Below are 18,048 nucleotides of genomic sequence, written 5' to 3' on the forward strand. Positions count from 1 at the left end.
TGTTTGAATATTAAAAGGTGTCCCTAAATCTCTAAACTACAAAAGTAAAATGTACTTAATGAATTGAAACACATAGCTCAGTCTCAAGTGGGAGAATAAAAAAAGATCTGTGATGCCTACTGGGCTTAATGGACTCCAGTGGAACATGGACATTGGCTAAGGAGATCTCCGGTCCTTTCAGAGGACTTCCTTGCTGCTGGAATGAGGCTGGCTGGAAGAGAGGGCTTCCTGACCCTGTAGTGCAGCTGCTGGGGTATGGGATTGTAGGGCCTCCTGGAGCAACTGTCAGAGGCGCGGAAGTACTAGCAGGCAACACAGCTCCTGCATGGAATACAGAGGCTGCTATATTTGCAGGAGCTGAAGGCCTGGAATTGAGAAGAGGATAAATATAGGTTAAAACATTCCATATACAGCAATAGAAACTAAACATAAAAACCTTACTCTCAATCTTACTGCCTGCTTTTTTTCTTGCTTTGTATCAACCATTCAGATTGTGCATGTGCCAGTAATCCCTGTTAGATATCGCAACTGTCTTTGGAAAATTTAGGGATGCTCACCTATGCTCTGTAATATACACATATACAGGCGGTGCTGAATGAATAAATACGTTCTGATTTAGCAGCTGCGCCAAGTACCAGTTTGTTGACACTCCTCCAAACTTTACCTCCAGTAGCATAGTACTGGGACAGCACAGCACTGGGAAATGAAGTGAAAAGTCAAAGCCCTGGATATGGCACCCTTCTTCCAAGAGCAGAAGCCTGGGATACAGCTTAATATACACTTACCTATACTTACTGCCACATGCTGTGAAATAGGCAACTGTGCTCTATCATACAGGTACATGCAAGGTAATGACAAAGGACAGTAGTGTTTGCCTATAACTAACACTCATTAAGTGCTCTCTGTGCAGCCAAACATTGGCCTCCACAGCTCCCGTAATGTGGAACTACACAGAAGTCCAGGAGATGAACAAAATACCATTTTCCCCATGGCTATAATTTTACAAAATTGCATGTGTGTGTCTGGGCGTTGCGTTTTTTAATGAGGGTAAGATAGTATAGTTCAAAATGCTTTCATCCAACACCCTCTCACCAATATCCAACCATTCAGGTTATCTAAATATACTACACACCACACATAACACACCAGCTTATTAGTTCTTAATAAACTTGCACTTAAAAAAAATCTGTTTATAGGATCAAATGTATCCAAAAACAAAACAAAACAACACTTTTGTCCTTGGACAATAGTGCCTATCAATGAAACTTCATCTACTCTTCTGCAGAACTACCCACTTTATTCCAATTAGTTTGCCACCATCAAAGAACAAGAATGACCATGATGTGTCAGTCCCAAAAAAGCTTACCTGTTAAAAAAAAAAGCAGTAAAATGATCTAGTTGGCTCAGTTACATGATATAAGAGAAACCACCCACACTCCCTTTTTTAATCAAATAGGGAGACAAGAGATCTGTTCATGTAGTAACAGTGATTATTTTCAAGCAGAGACACTAAGAAAAATGTCTTACCCTTTGGTCTCATCCAGAAGGTGTCCCAATGGATCTATCTTGTGCAGACCATTGCTTCCCATGGCAGAGCCAAGGTATCCTGGGGCCACTGGCATCACATTAGGAGGGCCCAGTGGTGGTCCAGCAGAAAATATGAAAGGGGCTGAGGCAGGGGTAGGGATACTGGGCACAGGCTGAGGAGTTGTGAATGTGGAAGCCAGAGGTGCTGAAGTCCCACACATGGGTTGCGACACAGCAGGAAGGAGAGGATTCATTGCAGAGTTGCAGGTAATGGAAACTGGCTTTGAATTCAAGAAGTCCAAGTCTACTGGTTCATTCTGCAACAGAGATAGTAGATGAACCACAACAACCCTTACAGTGCTTTCTAACACACTGACGAATGTTTTACTTCCCAATCATTACAACTTTCTAGATTGGGATTCTATGAGGTGGGACATGGTATAAGCCATCTAGACATCACAAAAGGCACTATCCCATTCTAGGTTGGCCTTACCACCCAGAGAAGCTATTATTGGGGGGGGGGTGCTGCTCTCTATGCAGCGGAAAAGGCAGGCCAGTTTTATCGCTGCATGCCTCATGGTAGCAGAACCCAAAAGAGGCACAGTTCATTTCACTGCAGGTTCACACATTCTACCAGTCGCCCAGTCCAGAGATCTTTCTGAAGTACATCATCCTGAGTGTAAGTTTGTTCGTATCTAGCATAAAGCAAAGTACCTGAAACATGTTCCATTGGTTGTTCTCAGCTGGTTCTTTTGATGTAGTAGGAGGTGGGTCATTCAGTCCTGGGAACAAGAGACAATGTTAGGGAATGCAAGGAACAGAAAATGGTCACGGCCAACTCTTGTGCTCCTCGCCAAGACAGAGGCAGCACTTATTGTAGCCGTCCACAGAAGGCCATTTAGTTCCACCTAAATATCTTTTTGTCTGTAATAAGACAAGATCCTTCATGCCAACACTGATCACTTCTGAACTCACTGCAAAGCCCCAGGGCTCCAGATGTCCCATCAAACCCTAGGTTGGGGAACAGCAAATGCTGCCGCACCACCAAAGCCTGGATACGCACCCAGCCCACCACAGCACAATGCTAGAGACAACTCGCGGCTTCCTGAGAATCCACCCAAGTACGCACCACATCTCACGGAAGGGGCTGTGCCGACAGATGTCAGCTGGCTGGCAACAGACATGGCAGCAGATGGGGAGGACTGTCAGTGTACCCTTGATATGCAAGAAGGAGTAACCAGGGACTTCCTCTCCATCTGCTCACCACAGGAGGAGGGGCTCTCCTTATTTTAGCACAAGGCAGAGCCAGGTAAAGTGGGGGGAGGGCACTAGGGAAGAGATGGCCCAGGAAGGGGTAGGGGAGGACTCAGAGCTACATAAGACATCAGAAGTCTCTGGAGAGGATACATGAGGGCTGTCCAGTAGCAGCTCCCCTGTGACTGAGACCAGGCTCAACCTAAAGAAGCCAGAAGACTTTGGAGGAGGTAGGAAGGTGAAGCAACCCACTCTCCACTGCCCCACTTTGAGGCCCAATTGGATCCCTGCCATCCAGCCAGCAACTCCCTTCATCTACTACTCCAGACCCCAGGGGTCAAGGGAGATCCAGGCATCCCGCTCACAATGTTCCTGCCTGGAGGCACTTCTAAACATATTAGCCTATTCAGATTACATTCATTACAAAAGGAAGTACAGAGGAGACATAAGCAAAAGAAGTTCCTTCCCAACCCTAAAATACGTGCCTTTAAGCCAAGCTTCTAACATTCCATCCATCTCAACTTCCTCATCCAGAACAGGCAGTGATGGGCATGCCATTTCTGCAACTTCCCATGACACTGCGGTTCACTGAACTCAGATGGAAAGGCTTTTTCAGGACAGACATGCAAAAGCAACAATAGTGCAGTTCCCTGGTACTACCTTCCATAGCAAGCACACCCAACTCCCATCAATCTTACCTAAGCACAGCAATTCTTCATCAAGCAAGGAGAAGGAATTGGCCGTAATGGCTGGTTGAGCAGGAGTGGCTTCAGCCTGACTGGATGAACGACTCCGGGAGTGAATGCTGGTCTGTGGTGGTGGGGGGAGGATGGGGATTTCTGACGAGGCCAGGGCTGGTGTTAGTGTGGGTGCTGGTGTCAGCTTTGTAGGAGGCATTGGTGGTGGCGGGGCACTAGAAACGTCCAATCCCGTCAAGTCAATGAGTGTGTTGATGTTATTGGCAGAATCACTTCCTGCAATGTCAGGAGAAAACAGAAAAGATGGCAAGGGACACAAAAAGCCAGAGCGGAAGCTCACAAACCAGCCAGTGGGTCATTATATAACAAAGCCTGCCATCAAGGAGGGCAAAAGTGGTTCTAATGCAGAGACAGTCTTAAGTGAGGTGTCAGTTTTCAAATGTTCAAAGCCACATTCCTTTTTGAATATTATCCAGTGTGCATTCCCAGGCCTTTAGGCTGCCATGAGAATGCACACTATATGTAGCCTCCAATTCTTAGGCTCAAAGCCTGAAACATGGCCACCTTTATCAAATAACTCTACCCCAGTGGTTCTCAAACTAGGGCACCACAACGCCCCTGCCAGAGAGTGCTGGCCTCTGCCCCCTTAAGGGGCAGAGAGAGGGAAAGGCAGTGAAGCAATCCACTGGATCGCACCACTTTGGAGGGGCGCAGGGGCTTGCTACCACTTACCAGAGCCTGCAGCAGCCTCCTGGGGGTGTGGGGAGTCCATGCACCAGCCTCCGCAGGGCTCCTCATGCTGCGGAGATCCACAAAATTGTGATCGCAACCACTTTGGTTTTGCAAACTCAAAACTGGAAGTGGTCGCCCCCCACAGTCTGCAGCTCAAACTCTTCCTGAGAGTTTGAGAATTACTGCCCTAGCCCTTTGCCACATGCACACAGGGTGACAAACACACTTTAATTATGACTGAGTTAATATCTGAAGCAGAGTTGCAGAGTATGGAAAAATCTGTAATCCACTTTCATCAAAACCAGTTCTTTACAAGTGGATCTCCAAGGGGCAAAAACAGATGTGATGTGGGAGTAACATACTCAGTTCTCTTATGATGGTGCTAACTTGTCCAAGATGGTGTCATCTAAAATATTGCTACACATTGGTTTTATCTTGGCATCTTCTTCCCAGCCACAAGATGAGCAAGAGTAGTGAGCTACGCAGGGTGTGCCATGAAGGGCAGTAGGGCCTGAAGGGGGAATGTAATTTGATACAACCTGCTTGCTGCACCATACTTTGTGGTCAGGCCAGCTGCAAGTCAACCAACACTCTCAACCAGTGCAACCTGGACTCAGTCTCTCTAGCCTTGCTATGGTATCTGAGGAATGCAACTCACCATCTGTTGAAGGCAGCACAGCAACATCCACTTCACCATTGATGACTTGTCCCTCAATAATTCTTTTATAGGAATTTATTACTCTTGACAAGTTGTCACTGGCCTGCAAGATATCTCCTATAGCAGAGAAATACAAATACCACAGAAATGTAAATCATTTCATTCTCAGCAATCCTTTCTTAATCTAGGAACATGATTGACTCACATGATTCATTCGTATCACAAATACAACCACCACCTAACAGCGCTCTTACGCTGAACTTGTGTATATTGGCAGTTATATAATGTACTTCCCTAGCTCTCACCTCACCCATTTCTGCTCTCACAATTTACAACCTGTATATAAAAAAATATGAGATACAGAAAGATTTTGCTGTATTCAAAGCAGTACCATCAACTAAACAATGTTATTACAGTGCAATCGTACACATGTATATTCAGAAGTAAACCCCATTTAGTTCAACTGAACTTACTTCCAGCTAAGTGTAAATGTGATTACAGCCTTCAAGATGTTACTATCTGATTATAGGTGGTATCTAGGTTTTAACCACCCATTATTCAAAAACACTTGCTTTTCTTTACGCATACACAATTGCAGTGGTCCTTCACCATCCACGGTCTCAGCATCTTCATATTTGACTATTCACAGATGGCAGGGGACAGTCTCCCAGAAGCCACTTTCAGGTCACACCAGATGCTTAAAAAAAGTGGTCTCTTTAAAAATGTTTTTAAAAGTTAAAACTAGAGCTAAAACTAGTTTTAAAAGTTAGACCTAGAACCAATGGGTACAAACTGCAAGAGAGGAGATTTTGATTAGACATCAGGACAAAATTCATGACAGTCAGGGCAGTTCGGCAGTGGAACAGTTTGCCGAGAGAGGTGGTGGACTCTACTTCACTAGAGATATTCAAGCAGAGGCTCGACAAGCACCTGTTGGAGATGCTCTAAGAGGATTTCCTGCCTAAGGCAGGGGGTTGGACTAGATGACCTATTAGGCCCCTTCCAACTCTATGATTCTTTGAAAAAAAGTGTTCTTTACCTTAGAACTGCAGACTGCGCCGGCTGCAAAGCAGTCTCTGGTGCTCCCAAAAGCCACTTCTGGGTTGTGCCAAGGCCTGTGACCCACTCCCTTAGCCCTGGCACACCTTAGAATGCATCCATTCTGAGGCGTGCCAGAGCCAAAGGAGAGGGTCGTGGGCCCTTGTGCAACCCTCTGGGATCACCAAGAGACTGCTCTGCAGCCAGCACAGTTTGCAGTGCTAAGGAACACTTTTTAAAACTATTTTTAAATGTTTAAAACATTTTTAACGCAGACCCCAGTATTCACGGATATCGGTATCTGGTGGAGGTCTGAGAACAGATCCCCCCGGATAAAGAGGGACTACTATACTGCTTTTTCTAGGATTAAAATTTTTTTTCCATCCATACCATGATTATCAACCCAGAATTTATATTAAAAGTCGTATTTTCTTCATCCTACCCTACATGGCATGCCAAGATAGGATGTAAGTTAGGAAAGACTGTTTTGCCATCTCATCTGCAGTCATTGGAAATGGTGACACATTGAGTGGAAATAGGAAAGGATTTAAAGATGGTCAATATTAAGATGAATAGGGAAGTCAATGAGCAATGAGTGGCTAGTGAGGATATGAGACTGTCAGCTCTATTCACTGTGTACTGAATCCTGAGACTAGGCTAATATTTCAGAAAAGCACTTGGGAGACTTAGAACTGTAGATTCGGTAAGGGGATAAAGACAGATGGGCATGCAGATTTTATGGCACTTTATTAATTGGTTTAAGGGCGAGTGTGGAATTAGAAAAAGATAAATATAGTACAACCTTTAGGTTATGTAATGCAAAGCTTCCAAAATTCTGCCTCTTTCCTTTTTCACCTTGTTTCTAAGTGCCCTCAACACTGGTCATTAAGCTGGATTTTTCCACTGCTCCATGGAAAAGTCAGTTACAACCAGCATGCCCACAGTCACCTTCTCCCCAGCAAAAAGATGTTTCCTGTTTTACCCAAACTGCTGTCATTATCCTCTGTTTCACTGGCCAGCTTGAACAGTGTCCGCCTCTTAGTTTCACATCTGTCACAGAGCTCCTGAAGGAAAAGAGGAACGAAAGGGACCAGTAAGTCAACACTGACAACAAGAGAGAACTCTGTTCCTCATTCCCTGCTAATTCACTCAAAAAAATCCATGTTTTGAGTCAAATGGAGGGATTGCTTTCTCCTGTGTGTGTTCTGAGCTTTGTTTACTGGGGAACTAAATTAGTTGGAGTACTAACTAGACGAAAAGCTGCAGTATTAGATTCCTTTGCTCTGGAAGGAGAAGTCAACAGAAGCAGGCGGTAACATGCATTGACAATTTTAGAGAAAAAATCTCACACCCACCTTCATGAGTTCTTTATCTGCCTCTGAAGACTCTTCTTTGCTGTAGTGCACCAACATCTCATTCAACAGTTTCACATTGTTGTTTACCTCCTCCAAAGTATGCATGCGCTTTGTTACCTTCTGGATTCGTGCCTCATCCTTCAAGTTTGAAAGCAAAGAAATAAAATAAGTCTTCCCTTTTTTCTTCCATCGCAAGACAAAGCAGGGTGGCTTGAAGAGCCCAATAGTCCAAGCATCTTACCAGTAAAGTTTTAGAATTGTGGCGACAAAGTCTCTGTATTTTGCTATCAGAAAAGTAAAATTTTTTGGAATACATATTAGCCAAAATCTCAACTGCAGGCCAATCCTATGCACAGTTGCACAAATCGGTCCCACAACTACCAGATAGTCATATTGCTCCTGCTGCTTTCACTGTTTATTTATTTATTTAACTATAATAAACATAAAATAGAAAAACAAATACATGCATAAACAAAATTCTAATAAAGCAGCACGAGCGAAGCCAAAACATTCCCATACTCATAACCCAAATACATACAGTCCAAACATTAACAAATATTAATCTATACCACTAATACTTCAAAATCAATCTTCAAATCCTAAATACCTCAAATCCCCATCCTCTCTCTGATTCAAAAAATCAATAACTGGACTCCAAGTCTTCAAAATGTTTTCTGTTGAATTCTCCCTAAGCAAAATTGTTAATTTATCCATCTCTGCATAATCCATAAGTCTTATCCACCATTCCTCCACCGAAGGTATATTCATAGTCTTCCAATTTTGAGCATAAAGTATTCTGGCAGCGCTTATCATATACAAAAATAAAACTTCATTTTTTCTTTCCACATACTCATCTGTCATACCTAATAAAAATACTTCTGGCTTCAATTGTATATTTGTTTTTAAGATCAACTGTAGCTGTGCGTGAATTTGTGACCAATATTTTTTAACTTTTGAACACGTCCACCACATGTGGTAAAATGTTCCCTCTTGTTTCTTACATTTCCAACAACTATTGGACATAGTTTCATACATTTTGGCTAATTTACTTGGTGTCACATACCAACGATAAATCATCTTATATATATTTTCCTTAATGTTAACATTCAAAGTAAATTTTGTCTGTTTTATCCATAATTTCTCCCATCTGTCCATTGAAAGTTCATAGCCCACATTTTTTGCCCACTGGATCATGCATTCCTTAACCTGTTCATTTTCTGTTTCACACTTCAAAATCAATTTATATATTTTAGATATTACCTGCTCATCTGATCTTAATTGTTTCTCCAATATTGTCTCTCCCTCTTCAAAACCATATAATTTTTTATCAATTTTAAATCTTTCTAATAATTGTAAATACATAAACCGTTGGCAGTCAAAACCCTCTACAATCAAATCCTCTCTAGACTTCAAAATACATTGACCTTGATTACATTTCAATAAGTTCTTATACAATAACCATTTATCTCCTGGTACAGTTCCCAAACCAAAATGTGCTTCTTGTGGTGAAGCTAAGAGTGGAATTTTGTTGTAAAACCTTTTCTTATAACGATTCCATATCTTCCACAGTGCATGTCTAAATACTGTTAATAATAATAACATAATGATTCTTGAATTCCATATTCACTTTCAACTTATCATACCAAAGATATCCATGCCAACCAAATCTTAAATCATATCCTTCTAACTTCAACAATTTTTTGTTTTGCAACAATATCCATTCTTTAAGCCACAGAAAACAACATGCCTTAGAATTGTTATGTAGAGATATTAGACAAGATGAAAGACTACATGGTGCAAAGATTAAAAATGAATGTTTTAAATTAAGAGCATTTGCAGATGATATGGTTTTGATCTTAGAAAAACCTTTAAAAGACATAGAGTTGTTGAAGAAGTTTGAATCATTAGCAGGATTTAAGATTAATAAACAGAAAACTAAAATTTTATCTAAAAATATGAACGAACAAGACCAATCGAAGTTGATGAATAAGACTGATTCAAAGTGGAGAAGAAGATTAAGTATTTAGGTATTATTTTGACAAACACGAATTGTATGTTATTTCAAAATAATTATGTTAAAGTTTGGGGTGAAATCAAAAAAGATTTTGCAAGATGGGAAAGGTTGAAATTATCTTTTTTGGGAAGAATATCTGTAATTAAAATCAACGTACTACCAAAAATGCTTTTTCTTTTCCAGAATATACCAATATTACTTTCTGATAAACCTTTTAAAGAGTGGCAGAAAGATGTGACAGGTTTTATATGGCAAGGGAAAAAACCAAGAGTGAAATTTAAGATTTTGCAAGATGCAAAAGAAAGAGGAGGTTTAGGACTGCCTGATCTGAAGACTTATTATGCTCCTGCTGCTTTCAGAGCTTTTGTGAAATCCTGCCAAATTTCAAATAAATTTTCAAACTTTGCTCTGTAAAAGTGAAGGCTAGCATTTTTTGAGTATGTGAGGTGTGATCAGAGAGAGCCATAGGCCAGTATCCCACACCCAATGAAGCAAGAGTGGGGGAAAAACTAGGGGAATAGGGAACCTCTATCCTTTCAACTTACAACTCCATTCTAGGCAGAGCTTGGCATGCCTGAGCCGATCATAAGAACAGCCTCACTGGATCAGGCCATAGGCCCATCTAGTCCAGCTTCCTGTATCTCACAGCGGCCCACCAAATGCCCCAGGGAGCACACCAGATAACAAGAGACCTCATCCTGGTGCCCTCCCTTCATCTAACATAGCCCATTTCTAAAATCAGGAGGTTGCGCATACACATCATGGCTTGTAACCTGTAATGGATTTTTCCTCCAGAAACTTGTCCAATCCCCTTTTAAAGGCATCCAGGCCAGATGCCGTCACCACATCCTGCAGCAAGGAGTTCCACAGACTGACCACACGCTGAGTAATGAAATATTTTCTTTTGTCTGTCCTAACTCTCCCAACACTCAATTTTAGTGGATGTCTCCTGGTTCTGGTGTTATGTGAGAGTGTAAAGAGCATCTCTTTATCCACTTTATCCTTCCCATGCATAATTTTGTATGTCTCAATCATGGCCCCCCTCAGGCGTCTCTTTTCGAGGCTGAAGAGGCCCAAACGCCAGAGCCTTTCCTCATAAGGAAGGTGCCCCAACCCAGTAATCATCTTAGTCACTCTCTTTTGCACCTTTTCCATTTCCACTACATCCTTTTTGAGATGCGGCGACCAGAACTGGACACAATACTCCAGGTTTGGCCTTACCATCGATTTTTATAACGGCATTATAATATTAGCTGTTTTGTTCTCAATACCTTTTCTAAGGATCCCAAGCATAGAATTGGCCTTCTTCACTGCCGCCGCACATTAGGTTGACACTTTCATCAACTTGTCCACCATCACCCCAAGATCTCTCTCCTGATCTGTCACAGACAGCTCAGAACCTATTAGCCTATATGTGAAGTTTTGATTTTTTGCCCCAATGTGCATGACTTTACACTTACTGACATTGAAACACATCTGCCATTTTGCTGCCCATTCTGCCAGTTTGGAGAGATCCTTCTGGAGCTCCTCACAATCACATCTGGTCTTCACCACTCAGAAAAGTTTGGTGTCGTCTGCAAACGTAGCCACCTCACTGCTCAACCCTGTCTCCAGGTCATTTATGAAGAGGTTGAATAGCACCGGTCCCAGGACAGATCCTTGGGACATACCGCTTTTCACCTCTCTCCATTGTGAAAATTGCCCATTGACACCCACTCTCTGTTTCCTGGTCTTCAATCAGGTCTCAATCCAGGAGAGGACCTGCCCTCTAATTCCCTGACTGTGGAGATTTTTCAGTAGCCTTTGGTGAGGGACCGTGTCAAACGCCTTCTGAAAGTCCAGATATATAATGCGGGTTCTCCCGCATCCACATGCCTGTTGACCTTTTCAAAGAATTCTATAAGGTTTGTGAGGCAAGAGGTACCCTTACAGAAGCCATGCTAATTCTCCCTCAGCAAGGCTTGTTCGTCTATGTGTTTTGAGATTCTATATTTGAGGAGGTATTCCATCATCTTACCCGGTATAGATGTTAGGTTGATCAGCCTATAGTTTCCCGGGTCCCCCCCCCCCTTTCCCTTTTTAAAGATCAGCGTGACATCTGCTATCCTCCAATCCTCTGCCACTGTGGCCGTTTTGAGGGACAAATTGCATATTTTAGTCAAGAGATCAGCAACTTCATTCTTCAATTCCTTAATAAATCTTGGGTGGATGCCATCAGGGCCAGGTGACTAATTGATCTTTAATTTATCAATGAGGTCTGAAACATCTTCTCTTTTAACCTCTATCTGATTTAATTCCTTGGTCAGGAGGGGCCATTTGGGCAGCGGTATCTGCCCGAGGTCTTCTGCTGTGAAGACAGATGCAAAGAACTCATTTAATTTCTCTGCCATCTCTAAGTTTCCTTTTATTTCCCCTTTCCCTCCCTCACCATCCAGAGGACCAACCGCTTCTCTGGCGGGTTTCCTGCTTCTAACATATTTGAAGAAGCTTTTATTATTCCCCTTAATGCTGCTGGCAATGTGTTCCTCATAGTCTCTCTTGGCCTCCTGTATCACCTTCTTATATTTCTTTTGTCACAGTTTATGTTCCTTTTTATTCTCCTCATTAGGGCAAGACTTCCATTTACAGAAGGAAGCTTCCTTGCCCTTTACAGCTTCTCTAACTTGGCTGGTTAGCCATGCGGGCACCCTCCTGGACTTAGTCAAGCCCTTCTTCCTTTGTGGTATACACTTCCACTGGGCCTCTATTATTGTTGATTTGAGCAACCTCCATGCTCTCTGGAGAAACTGGACTCTTTTTACCTTCCCTTTCAACCTCCTTCTAACCAGCCTCCTCATTTGAGGGAAGTCCGCTTGTCGGAAGTCAAGGGTTTTTGTGAGAGATTTGCCCGGTATTCTTCCCCCAACATGCATGTCGAAATGGATCGCAGCATGATCACTGTTCCCCAGTGGCTCCGTAACACTGACATCTCTAACCAGATCCTGAGCACCGCAAAATATTAAATCCAGAGTCACCTGTCCTCTGGTGGGCTCCATGACTAGCTGCACAGTCATTTAGCATGTCAAGGAATCCGGTCTCCTTTTTGTGACCAGAACACAAATTGACACAGTCTATATGAGGATAATTGAGGTCCCCCGTGATTACAACCCTGTCCCTCCTTGTCACCTCCCTGATCTGTTTCCTCATATCAAGGTCCCCTTCCGGTTTCTGGTCTGGAGGACGATAGTACGCCCCCAGTATTACATCACTCCTCAGGCCTGGTAATTTAACCCATAGAGATTCTATGGAGTTGGACCCACCTTCAATTTCTACTTTGCTGGATTCTATCCCTTCCTTAACATAAATGGCCACCCCACCTCCAACATGCCCCTCCCTGTCCCTCCTGTAGAGTTTATAGTCCAGGATTGCGGTATCCCACTGATTCTCCGCATTCCACCAGGTTTCCGTTATGCCCACTATGTCAATGTTTTCCCTAGTTACCAGGCATTCCAGTTCTCCCATCTTTGCTCAGAGACTTTGGGCATTTGCATAAAAGCATTTGTACATGGAATGCCACAGGATGGGCTGCTTATTAGCTCCTTTATCCCTGAATCCTCTCATTGTGCCAAACCGTCTATCACATCCCATCACGCTACCATTCTCAACTTCTTCTCCTACTCTGCCTTTGCCTTGCTGTTCTCTAACCTCCCCATCCTCATCCCAAAGGGATGAGGAGTCCCGAACCGGATGCCCCTCGGCTCCTGTCGGCTTTCCCCCAGGGGTCAGTTTAAAAGCTGCTCTGCCACCTTTTTAATGTTATGCGCCAGCAGTCTAGTTCCATTCTGGTTCAAGTGAAGCCCGTCCCTCTTGTACAGGCCCCGCTTGTCCCAAAAAGTTCCCCAGTGCCTAACGAATCTAAACCCTTCCTCCCTACACCACCGTCTCATCCATGCATTGAGACCCCTGATCTCCACCTGCCTTGCTGGCCCCTGCACGTGGAACAGGTAGCACTTCAGAGAACACTACCTTTGAGGTTCTGGCTTTCAGCTTCCCACCTAATAGCTTAAATTTGGCCTATAGGACCTCCCGGCTACACTTGCCCACATCGTTGGTGCCGACATGCACCACAACTGCTACCTCCTCCCCAGCACTATCTACCAGCCTGTCTGGGCGAGAAGTGATGTCTGCAACCTTCGCACCAGGCAGGCAAGTCGCCATGCGGTCCTCACATCCGTCGTAAACCCCCCTCTCTATGTTTCTAATAATAAAATCCCCTACTACAAGAAGCCCCCGACCCCCCTCCTACCACGGAGTATCCTGAGTGCGTTCGGATACAGACCCGTCCCCTGGAGATGGGGTCCCCCCTAGGGGATTGTTTCCCTCCTCTCCAGGATGACGTCCTCCAGCCCCGAGACTTCCCACCCGGACAGCTGAGGAGCCTGCGCCGAGGACATACCCATGACCCAGAGGATATAGTCATACATGTGGCACTCGATGCAAAACACTGGATAGCCCCCACCCTGCTGCTGGCTGTCTGACTGCAAAACTTTTTTTATTTTGTTTGTTTTTGTTTAGGGGTACTTAAACAAAACCCTACACTGGTTAGCAACCCTCTTCTCAAGGGAAGAGAAAGGGCGGTATCTGGGGCCCTGGCTTTCTCGCCCTGCTGCTGAACTCGCACAGATGCTAAACTCGCGGTGCCTTACCTGGCACTTTGTTCCCAAGGCACTGGGTGTCCCAGAGGCCACGCACGCTTCTGCAGAGAGGCTCGCACGGTGGCAGGCACTAGCTTTATACTCCTAGCTAGCTCCTCCTCCCTCCCTCCTTGCTGATTGAAAAGGGGCTGGTCTTCCCAGGTGAGATTTCCCTGAATGGGGTGCTTGGATTTGCCTAATGGAGCTCTTATCAACTCCTAAAGGTCAATTGCTATGACCTAAAGGACAATGACTATGCTAAATTGCCCTGGTTGGGTGGGAACTGGCCCTTCCTAGGTTCTTACCCTCCTACTTCAGTTCTCTGAGGTTGGACTGTTTTTTAAACTCAAGCTGGTTTTTTATTTGAGTTTAAACTGCACTGGTTTAGAGTTTTTTGGATGGCAGAACTTACACACTAAGGTTTAAATCCTGTTTAGCCCTGCTAAACGCCTGCTTTTATTAAGTGTGCACCTTTATTTTATTTATTTATTTATTTATTACTCTCACCTAGACCCTGTGTCCTAATTTACTGAACCTTTAGATTATGTTCTAATTTAGATTAAGTAACTTGGGTTAAGTATAGGGTTAATTTAAACCAAGTAGAAAAACTTGCTTTCCATTTTATCCTCCTCCGTTTTATTTACTTTTCCAAGTGCCTGCTCCTGCTCAGAGTAGACCTCTGTACGTACTTACGTATTTATTTTTATTGCCCTCACCTAGCTCCTGTGCCCCAACCTGCTGGACCTTAGAATCCCTCCCTTAGGTTAGATTAGGTGCTAACTTAGGTAAAGCAAAGCTAAAAGCTAAATTTCAATGTTGATCTAAGATTGATTTAAGGTTAGAAGACAAAGATCAATTCCAGATGACTAAGACACATCCAACTCTGCATAGGATAGGACTGCTAGTGGGAGAACAATCAGGTAAACCTAAGACAAGAGAAGTGATCCAACTCAATAACCCAAAGAAAGCCCAGAGCTGGGAGCCAGAGCAGAGCTATAAATCACTTATTGGCTTGTCTTAGCTTGCTACCCAGACTCTAGTCGCAGCGTCAAACCCAGAGAAGAACCTTGGTCTTGTTGATGAAGAAAATCAGAGTACAGCTTACAGAGAGCAAAGACATGTGGATATCCATTTGGCTCTTTTGAGCTTAACAGTATGGCTCCAAAAAAAGTACAAAATAATTACAAAACAAAACAATTATACTCTCCACAAAGGTGCTGAATCTCACCTCTTTCACCATAGATTTAATAAGCTTGTTTGCCTCTTGTAAATCTTCTGGATTTTTGCTTTTCAACAGTTTAGCTAAAAGCTGTATTAAAAAAGTGGAAAGGGTATTTAGGATTAATAACATTTGTCTTGCTTTTGTAAGCTTCATTTGAGGAACTGCTAACCTTTATGTTTACGTTCATGAAAGGAGCAAACAACTCTAGGTCCTTGGGATTCCAGCCATGCAAGAACCACGCTACTGAAACACACAGGGTGTCTCAAAAAAAAAAAAAAGGTACACACATTTTAACAAGCTCTAATTTATACATACTTCATTGTAGAAAACCTCCAATATCTAAACTTCTAAGGGAGCAATTGAAGAGATGTGTGGAACCACCCCAGTGCACATGTTGGTAGATGTCTGCAGATCCCTTAGTCCACGATGTCAGTGGCGTACAGATGCCAATGGGCAATATTTCAAGCAGTTGGTTTAATTCAGTGTGTCTCATGTAACTGGCAATGATGTCATTACCAGTTACTTCTGGTGGTACTTCAAATAGATGGACCGTGTGAAGTGACATGGCAGAGGACAAATTTTGAGAAATGCTGGTCTAATTCATTAACTAATTAACAACACAATCCTATCTTGCGCTGGAACAGGTAGGCCAGGAGGCCTGTGCTTTAACCAGTGCAAGATAGGGGCCCAAAGTGGCTCAGCCAGAGTCAAGGGGACACTTCCCCTTACCCCTGGGTAAGCCACTGCAACCCCAATGGGTCTGCCTGGACTTGCACCATCTCTGGAAATGGCAAAAGTCTGAGGAGAGCGAAGCGGCTTGCAGCCACTCTGCACTGCTTAGGAACGGGGGCTAGGATCCAACATATCTGCTGGGTCCCAGCCCTGCCTTCCACTCTCTGCCTGCCTACCCCCAGGACCACCCTCTCCCACCCCAGAATGCCTCTCTCCCACTTCCTTTCTGCCCTCCTCAGACCCCTGCGACGGCTGACGCAACCTACCTGGAGCAGCACACCTTCATGTGCTACTGCGGCCTGCTCTTGTGGAGGTGCAAACGTGCTTTATGGAATGTTTGTGACCCTCCGGCACAAGGGACCTGCGTCAGCCCAAGGGCGCTTTAAGATTGCGCCCTAACTGGGCCAAGCAACTGCGTCTGTGTGCAACATATGCAGTATATGTGTGAATTAAAGAATACATTTGACACCACACGGTGTGTGTGTGCATTTACTTGAGACACCCTGTATTTCATGCCAATATGCTTAGGGTCGTGACTGGGAAACCTAAGGCAGGTAATCGCCAACAACCCCAGAATCAGTACTGGGGCTAAAAGGGCCAATGCTAGATCTCCACTGGTTTCCTCCAACCACAGTTCAATGGGTGTGGGGGACTTAACCTGGGGACAGTTAAATTAGGGCTGGATTTCACATCGCAGCAAGATAAATTTAGTTTTATGTGGACTCAGTACACATGTTTTCTTCCACACTGTCCTCTCTGAATGACTTGTCTCTGTTTCAGAGCGTACATTTAACTGTCCCTCTTTTAAAAAAAACAATAGTCAACAGTAATAGTACATCTCTATGTGTCAGAGCTGGTGTTAGCATAAAGCTCAGCAGTGAGAGCTGTGAACTGAAGATCCCAAATTCACATCTCAGTTCAGCTTTGAACTCACTGGCCTTTGACAAATCATCATTCCTTATCCTCCCCACTGGCAAAACAGGGACAATAATTTTAGGTTCCTTATAAGGTTATTAGAGGAAAAATAAAGATAAAGCAAGGGAAGCACCGAGAAAGCAAGACTATACACACTTACTCCAAGGCAAATTCTATTATGTCTTGTGGGGCTTAATCCCTCATTTATCCTCATTTACCACAAATCCTTATTAATGTTTGCAGCCTTAAGTACTCAGCAAAAATGTTACATGAATACCAAGAATTGTTATTAATGACTGACTTCTATTGTTCCGACATACATCCTATGCCCTACATTTCTTCACAGGGAGGATCAGCCTCGGTGAGATCTTGCAGAGCTTTCCCAGACTTCACTCCTGTTGCATTCTGTCATAATTTAAAAAGGATCACTCCTACCCCTTTGTCACTTTAGTGCTACTTTCAGCAAAAACTAAAATACATTACAGGAAATTAACGGTTTGCTCAACTGAGGAAACTAATGCAGGAGGACTTCAGCTGAGTTGCATTCTATATTTAGAAGGAGCAACTCTCAGTCTCTGCCCTCAGCTCATTCTGCTTTAGAAAAAGGGAGCAAACAAGAGGAATGCTTTCTGGAAAATGCAAAAGCACCTGTCAAATTTTCCAAAATGTAAGATGCTATTCTACAGCATTGCAGGGAACTAAGAACTACTTAAGATTTTGAACCTTCAATAGATTTTTCTTTACTGTAATACACTGCCATTGTGAGCAGAAAAGAAGTTCTTAGACTGAAGGCTTCATTAACCCATGGCAAACTTCACAAGGTAACCTGGTTGTTGCTTATTGCAGGTGTAGCTTTCACGTTACCTTGGATTTCTCATCATCATCAAACACAGGGTTTTTGGGGCGAGGTGGTGGAGAGGGGATTAAGGTTCTCTCCACAGGAATTACAGGATCAGACAAAACAATGCCTGAAAGCAAAAAGGAAAAAGAAGGTCACTCCTTGCAGGCCCGCTTTCTGAACTTTATTGTTCACTAGAAGTTGTCTATCCAAAGAATAGACAACTCCATCCCACTGATACACGGAATCTTGAATCAGGGTTTGCTGTATGCTGATGATGCTCAGACTGCTAACCCAGTTTGGGGTTGGCATAGGCTACCATGTGTTATATACAGTAATTAGCAAGCAAGATCTAGGCATTCCTCTAAAACATAAACCACAGAATGTTCTTG

The 18,048-nt window shown here is 43.5% G+C and overlaps 1 protein-coding gene across 2 annotated transcripts in view; it reads right to left on the bottom strand.

Moving 5' to 3' along the window:
- The window catches only part of GGA3 (golgi associated, gamma adaptin ear containing, ARF binding protein 3), a 45,837-nt gene that overhangs the window by 4,813 nt on the left and 22,976 nt on the right, over positions 1-18,048 (bottom strand). The window contains exons 6-14 of one of the 2 annotated variants that reach the window (XM_066616998.1): positions 17,683-17,786; positions 15,178-15,258; positions 7,263-7,400; positions 6,890-6,971; positions 4,870-4,986; positions 3,480-3,755; positions 2,242-2,309; positions 1,528-1,844; positions 121-365 (exon numbers count right to left, since the gene is read on the bottom strand). In XM_066616998.1, the coding sequence (XP_066473095.1) occupies positions 121-365; positions 1,528-1,844; positions 2,242-2,309; positions 3,480-3,755; positions 4,870-4,986; positions 6,890-6,971; positions 7,263-7,400; positions 15,178-15,258; positions 17,683-17,786 (1,428 nt within the window). The remainder of the gene's footprint in view (positions 1-120; positions 366-1,527; positions 1,845-2,241; positions 2,310-3,479; positions 3,756-4,869; positions 4,987-6,889; positions 6,972-7,262; positions 7,401-15,177; positions 15,259-17,682; positions 17,787-18,048) is intronic. The other variant, XM_066616999.1, reaches the window with a different exon arrangement.

The sequence above is a fragment of the Tiliqua scincoides genome, chromosome 2, assembly GCF_035046505.1.
Source record: "Tiliqua scincoides isolate rTilSci1 chromosome 2, rTilSci1.hap2, whole genome shotgun sequence".
NCBI lineage: Eukaryota > Metazoa > Chordata > Lepidosauria > Squamata > Scincidae > Tiliqua > Tiliqua scincoides.